This window comes from Aulonocara stuartgranti, assembly GCF_965226115.1.
Source record: "Aulonocara stuartgranti genome assembly, chromosome: 1".
Classification (NCBI taxonomy): domain Eukaryota; kingdom Metazoa; phylum Chordata; class Actinopteri; order Cichliformes; family Cichlidae; genus Aulonocara; species Aulonocara stuartgranti.
The window spans coordinates 29,190,071-29,197,774 of record NC_138939.1 but is presented as its reverse complement, the minus strand read 5'-3'; the positions used below and the strand labels follow the sequence as shown (position 1 = coordinate 29,197,774).

The window sequence follows — 7,704 nt, the reverse complement described above, 5'->3', positions numbered from 1 at the left end:
CATTTTATTTCTCTATCTGATAAGAAAACTATTCAATCAGATAGTTATTTGTGGTGAATGAAATACAGTTACACTTTCAAGCACTTTGAAGCACAACATCTGAAATCCAAGCACTTTTCAAACCTTCAAAAGGCAACATTAAAATTCAAGCATTTTTCAAGGATTTCAAGCACACGTACGAACCCTGATAATAGTAATAAAAAAGGAGAGTAGGAAACAAATGGTGACCTTTGTCAAGATGGATTTGTTTACCAACAAACATTCACACTGTCGAAACCTGCGTCACGGTGACCTTCACACAGAGACGGAGCTGATGCCACTCATCTGTTCCCATCTTTGCGCCCTAAATCACTGGGACACCTCATTTCTGCTGTGCTGGGCGATGTACCGAGCCCTTTCTCTCTGCTGAACGTATTCATCTTCATTTAATCATTGTTATCTGTAAGCAGGCAGCCCCAAACGATCCATTTCCCTAACAACATCTGAAGTCTTAATTTTATCACATGCAAAGTAAGTGCCCTTTGTTTTCCCGCCTGATAAAGTCACGTGGTTTGCCGTGCCCCGCGAGCAGACTGCGTCCAGCTGTTTTAAGTTCAAAGGTTTAATAGTTAAGTGCAAAATCTCCTGATCAGTTTTATATAAATCGAGACAAAGATTTTATTTCTACATTGCGTGTGATGTTTTTGTGCACACTCCACCTCTTTGATGGAAAATAAAGGCGAAAAGATTGAAATAAATCAATAGAACAATGTATCTGGCCTGCTATTATTCTGTGCGAGCAATAGGTGGCAGTGTTGAGCTAAAACTGTTTATTATTACCGACCCGAGAGTACGTCTTAAAATATTCCAGTCTGTGACCGCTTATTATATCTGTTAGGGTACTCATTTCATTGCGGGTGCACTTCTTCTGTGTGTGTGATGAAATCATATAAACTCATTTTGGCCCGCTCTTCTTTGCAGCGTCGCTCATTCAGGTTTGTGGGCACAGCTCTCTTAACGTCCCACCACAACCTTGGTGGCTACAGGTAACATTTCTTTGTGGTTTGTTCAGATGCTCTTTTGTAAACTGAAACCGTGCTACCACGAGACTCAAAGAAGCAGTAGTTTTAATTCCATTAACTTTAACCTTTTAACACAGCCCTGTAGAGTCTGAGATGCAGCTCTTGGGTATTGTAGTTTCGCTGAACATGGTCTGACCTTGGGGTGAATTTGTTTGGATATTCACTCTTCACTCCTGGGATAACTGTGGTAACACATCTGAATGTTTACACCAGCAGACTGACAGATCTTCAGGGTTTTTATTTTTATTGAGGTGCTTGGTTAGCAAGCCCTGTGAAGACTTTATTTTTTTACACATTAAAAAAATGTAAATTTCCCTGTCAGGTGCTCTACCAGTGGCCTGGGAGCTTGAGGGTCCTGCGCAGTATCTTTGCTATTCCTAGGACTGCGCTCCTCTGGACAGAGATCTCGGATGTTGTTCCTGGGATCTGCTGGAGCCACTCGCCCAGCTTGGTAGTCACATTTTCACCTTCCCGGCCATACTCTGCACAGATGTTCAAGTATACTTGGTCATGATGTTCATTCTATGTCCTGTCTGCTAGCATCTTACACCCTGCTGTTACGTGCTGGATTGTCTCAGGGGCATCTTTACACAGCCTGCACCTGAGGTCTTGCCTGGTGTGGAAAACCCCAGCCTCCATGGATCTTGTGTTGATGGCTTGCTCCTATAACACACTACCACAACTCTGTGTTAGCTGGTTCCACACAAGGACCCAGTACATTCAAATCTTTTAATGCTGCCGACTGTTTTTGGCATTTTGCTACAAGCATTCGCACCACTGTCCATGTACATGTCACAAACTGCTCTATTTATATCTATATTATATGCCCATGTCTTACTATATTTGCAATACTGCCTCTATTGTACATACCTTTGATTTTTATATCGTCTCTTGAATGTCCTTTCAATGTCTTTCCATTCAACTGTATGTTCTGTACAATCAGCAAATTTACTATTAAAAACAAACAAAAAAGCTTTCTAAGTTACGCTCACACATATTCATTTCTTTTTAAATGACTTGTTCCAGAATCAGATCATGACGAAAAGTGATTATCAGTGCTCAGACACAAGCAGCACTCTCTAGTTTCTATATTAATCCATTCAAGTTTTTCATGTGGTTTGACCTGAAACTAGTTTATAATTATCTGCCTTCAGGTATAGTTCAGATAAATGTGAAACAGGATGTTTAACAGAGGGCTTAATTGTCTGCACAAATTCATTTTGTATCACATACTTTGCTCTCCTGCTCAGGTAGAAGGTTATGGTGGAGACAGACATCCACTCAGCTCTTTGTCTGTCTCCTCTTATACAATCGCGAAGAAACAATTAATAATGAAGCCTCACTGCTGCGCTGACTGCCTTTCAAATGCATGCACATACAGCAGACTTTTGTGAGCCAGCTTTGGTCCTTCCACACAAACTATTCGTCACCACAGCAGCAAGGTCTCTGCAGCGACAAGCAGCTTGTTCCGGCCCTTTTCCCCTTGAGGGCATCAACAACAAAGCCTGCCTTCATGTTCAAAGCCGCGCCGCGCCTCTGTGACGGCACAAATGTTTATGGTTTGAATTAGCTCGTAACGTAGCAGTAAGTAAAGAAACAAGAGAGGGCTGCTGTGGGCCTGTAATTACCGTCTCTGTCTGCTTCTGAAGACAGTATGAAATTATCCACCGCAGACAAGGAATTCCCCACACTGAAGGAAATGTTAATAAAGGGCTTTAAGTACATTTCATGCGAGCAAATCTCGTTTAACTACAAAACTCAGCTAACTGTGATTCATAATGTTGATTTGTTCCGATGTTTGAATAATTATGCACAGTCAAGAAATAAAGATGCAGCTTGTCATGTAAGATTAGTTCCACCCAGCCTCAGTTTCTTTCGTACTTAGCACATAGGCTCACGTATCACCACAAGATATATATTTTATTTTCGAAACAACAATAATACACAGAAATATAAAGCATCACATCAACTCTTCATAAGCAGAGAAAAATAAAAGGGTTTTGTACAAGACATCTAAAAAGACCAATTCAGAGCACAGAAGCAGAAATCACAACTAATAATAGCGATTACAGGGTGAGATTTAAACAAAGGGGATAAAAAAAACAAACAAAACTAAACTAAACACAAGCAGAATGTATAAAAATGACAAATTTGCTTTAAAAATAATCCCTACCGGGTAAATACAATGACTATGAGCCCATCAGAATCAGGACTACTGCATTCGAGGACACTAGAAGCTCTACAAAGAGCTGGCTCGTCTCAGATTGGTAGATGCTACTGTTTCTGAAACCATCCCACTAAAGTTTGCAGGTTTAAAAGTCATCATCATTCCAAAGAGATCAAAATCTACCAGCTTTGATGGTAAACTCTCGGGCCTTTGTTGTTTACTCTTCAGTCCCTAAAATGTTAAAGACTAGCACCACTGGGCTGCTGTTAACATCAAGAGCCTGGACAATGTAAATAAGCACAGTACAAAGATTTAAAATATTTTTCATGCTCACCCACTGAGTCTTTGTCTAGTGTTAGAGAACAAGAAGGAAATGGTTCCACTTCCATCACAGTGGGTGGCTGAAAGGAAACGGGACTAAAGCTTTGACTGTCTTTCTATTTCTGCCATCGCTTTTCCCAACATTTGTTTTTCTTCAGTTTTTGATCTTTTTTTCTTCTTCTGTTTCCAAAACGATCAACATTATAAAGGCTAATGGCCACATTATTAAAACACACGTATATACTATATGTACAGGCCTAAAAAGAAAAGACAAAAAAAAAGAAAAAGGGAATTTTGAGAAGCTATTGGTATTTACATGCCTCTTATTTATCTCAACAAGTCCCTTTGTTAAAAGCTGTGCTTTGTACTTAAACTGTCTTATCCTCACAGATTATTAAGAAAAAATATATATATATTTAAAGGGCTACTACCCCCCCCCCCCCAGACCTGCCAGCAGTTATTTTCCACTGTATCATGTTACAAACCTAATTGATAGCAAAATAGACTAAAAAGTCTCAAAGGTCATACATCTCCTCTTTTCATTGGTTTCTGTATATTATTCTGTTTTTTTTTTTTTGTTCTTTTACAGTCCTGAGTGCACAAAGTCAGCATGGCTAATTTTAAGACCAATATTATGTATGGCTGAGAATATCAGCGAAAGCAAAGGCATCCCTTTGCTCCCCTTGCACTTCAAAGCGTTCTGCAGATACATAAACAAGTCTGTTCAATCTGCAGTTCAAAGGGGACCTTTTATATTTTTGTTATACACACGTACCTTTACAGTGCTGCATGCTGTTATTAAACATGGCCATTACTTCAGATCCTGTAATAGCACACAATAGGTAATCTCAAGCAGAAAGCTCTTAAGCGCCTCCTATTCAAACCTTCAGTTTGCAAAGGTCAGCCAATCAGAAGAAAGGTGACCTCGAGAGTAGAGGAGGTAACAGTCTGCTCCTGACAAAGCATAACCAGAGCTGCTGGATGCAGGATCAGAGTGACAAAAATGAGGATTATTTTGACCACTGAGCTCAACAATAAAAACCTGGAAGCAGAAATAAGCATAACCGGTCCCCTTTAACAATGCAGAAATGTACAGTATGTGAGATGTTTTCAAGTCTGCATGTGTGACACACTACAATATAAATTGGCAAAGCTTCCAGAAATGAGTGCAGAATACATTTCACTGATAAAGCACCACCTCAGCTGCTGCAACAACACTTTACCGGAGAATCAACATTTTATAAAAGTGCACCACCCTGAATGATCCCACATGTGAGATATGTAACTGTGATTCAGGTAGTAGTTCAAATCAGCACTTGATTAAGAACCACCTGAATGGCAGCAAGTTTGACTGAAGCTTTGCTTTCCTTTGTTTCCGTTTGAAGTTTGACTGTGAAGCTAAAACATCCTGTTATTCACCCAGACAGAAATATATTCCCATTCCTTCACGCTGTATTTTTTATAAATGTTGGTTGACTATTCCCACTATACAATTCTTTTTCAAGCCATCTGACTGGGTCACATTTTCATAAAGTATTAAATGCCCAAAAACAGAAACAAAATCATGTAAAATGCATTTAACATGCACATACACATGCATTACAAATTCAAAAGTAATGGTTAAAAATTAAATCTTTTTTTAAAATGTTTTTTTGGATCAGCCGTTTTCTTTAACATCTGTACAAAACAGGTAAAAACTATGAGACTAATGTTTAAACAAACACGACCAGACAGGAAGAAGCTCGTGTAGCAATAACTTCAGTCCTTTAGGTAACAAAGGATAATTACAGACGTCAAATTTAGAGATCCTTCTAACATTTAACTGTTTTAATGCACTCAGCCCCTTTCAAAACAGACAAGTAAATAAAAAGTGCTACTGACAGCTGGTGGGGAGGAAGAACAAAGTAACAGTGGCTGAATGAGGGGGTTCGTCATCTTTCAGTACTTGTGTAGCCGTTCTCGTCCGTGTGCAGTTTGTGTGTTTCTAGTCATTGACAGGAAATGAGCAGGTGAATGGTCTCCCTAAGAGACGCTGGAGCAGCGGAGACTCGGGGAGCCCATTTGTGTGAGCACCTTGTCCAGCCACTGCAGGGGCCCGTTCAAGTGCAGCTCGATCCAGCAGGGGGTGCTGGTCACTGTCTGTCGCCTGGGAGAGACCAAAGAGGCACAAAGGGATGTGAGGTAAACAGACACAGCTGTTAAAGAGTGTGGGCAAACTTACAAAGTCACATTGCTCTGCTTTCATTACAGTGTTGATGTAAGACAGACAACTTTCACAGCTTCTTTGAGTTACACTTTAACACACTGTGTCACTAAAGATAGAATGCAAAAATTCTACTGACTGAAAAACCAACAACGGCAACTATTGATTTTGACCTCTTAAGATATGTATTTGTAGTTCTAATCAATGACACATACTTCTTGAATTTGTACAGTTCAAATAAAGAAATCATTTGGAAGACTTGCAGCAACTGCAAAAAAAAACCTAAAACTACAAAATGATGCAGTTTCTTAAGCTTTTTCTTTAGTTTTTTTTTCTCACTAAAGACAAAAAAGGGGCCATAACATTTTTTCCCTTTACTGCTTTTCTCACAGCAGAGAGAAGTGAACAGACACAAGGGACTAAAGAGTTAAACAGACACAGCCAACAATGGAAACAGGCAGTGAGAGTGAGGTGAAGGTGGAGGTAGAGAAGGAGGGCCTGGCTACTCCAGTAACCTGAATCCTGTGTTTAAGTGTCTCCACATGTGAGCATTTGGTCTGGACAGGACTGCTGAGCAGTCACTCCCAGCTCAAAGGTTTCTCCCTTGTGGAAACCGCCTGAGCACGGCCAACTTTCAGCCAATCATCTGCTCGCCTTTAATTCCATCTCTTCCTTTCTTACTATCAGTGAGTCAGACTGTGTGGAAAAAGGGGAGGGAATGGAAGAGGGAAAGTCTGACATCTCTTTTTGACACACCACATGTGTGTTTGCTTAAAAATAGTCTGGTTTGCCAACTGGGGCCCGTTTCTATAGACGAGAGCTCTGTGACATCATTGACCGGATTCACCAGTGTGTGCACATGCCAGCGAGCGGGGGCGGGTGGATTGTGGGATGTAATTCACAGTCTGTTTGTGTCTATTGTCTTCGTTTACATGCAGACCTCGTATGGATTTTACACTGCTACACTGTTGCAGAAACAGGAGACGAGAAAGTGGCTAGCATTAACTCAGAGCTGCAGCTTACCTGTACTCGGCTCCCCAGCCCTTCACAAAGCTCATGCGGATGGTGCACATCCTGGTGAGCTGGTACACAGCCTCGAAGCCCTGGTTTACTGACTGTGCGAGCAGTGCAGCAAACTCCTGGTTGTTGAAGATCTTTAGGTTACATCCTGATGAGAACAACAAACAATAGATCAATTAGAGGTGCTAGAAAAAAAAAAATCAAGATGAAGCTGATCTCTAGCTTCTACAAAACAAACAATTTAAATTTATCTTACATGAGAGTAGTCAAACTAACATTATTAATCTGATGGCTTTCCACACAGACTTGTGTTAAAAGTGGAGAAATATCTTTCGTGGTCCTACCGAATCAGATTGCAGTGACTTGGATGAAAACAGCCAAATTAAAGGAATGTGTACTTGAATGCGTCACTGACTCAACTAAATGCTGCAATGATTGTATAAACATCTTGTTTCAGACAACAAACTGTTAACATTTACAGATGTGCTTGGGGAAAGCTTTTAACAATCCAAACCGATTATGTGGTAAAAATAAAGAGACCAGTGAGGAAAGGAAAAAAACCTTATTTTTAACCCGACCACAGTTTAGCCAAAGGAGACATTGACAGGCTGGCTGGTGATGAGGTACGCGATGTGTTGTAGCCTCATTTGATGATTGAGCCTCAGGGAATCATTTCTGAATCATCAATCAATTTGTTTTTGTGTATATTGGCCTCTGCCTCTCTTTGGAAAACTGAATGGAATCATATAGCACTTCAATCCCAAATTACTTTACATTCTCTCACACACACACACACACACACACACACACACACACACACACACACACACACAAGTTTTGGGGATCGAACTGCCAATTCTGTGAAAAGTAAACTTTGGTCTTTCTCTATTGCACTGTCTTCCGTCCTACTCATTTGTCTTACTCCCTTTCCC

General features: G+C 40.4%; 1 protein-coding gene across 1 annotated transcript in view; it reads right to left on the bottom strand.

The window, feature by feature from the left end:
• Positions 1–2,962: 2,962 nt before the first annotated feature.
• The window catches only part of LOC309705609 (mothers against decapentaplegic homolog 3), a 29,261-nt gene continuing 24,519 nt past the window's right edge, over positions 2,963–7,704 (bottom strand). Inside the window, exons 7-8 of the mRNA XM_082531521.1 lie at positions 6,776–6,920; positions 2,963–5,695 (exon numbers count right to left, since the gene is read on the bottom strand). Of these exons, the coding sequence (XP_082387647.1) occupies positions 5,572–5,695; positions 6,776–6,920 (269 nt within the window). The 3' untranslated portion in view covers positions 2,963–5,571. The remainder of the gene's footprint in view (positions 5,696–6,775; positions 6,921–7,704) is intronic.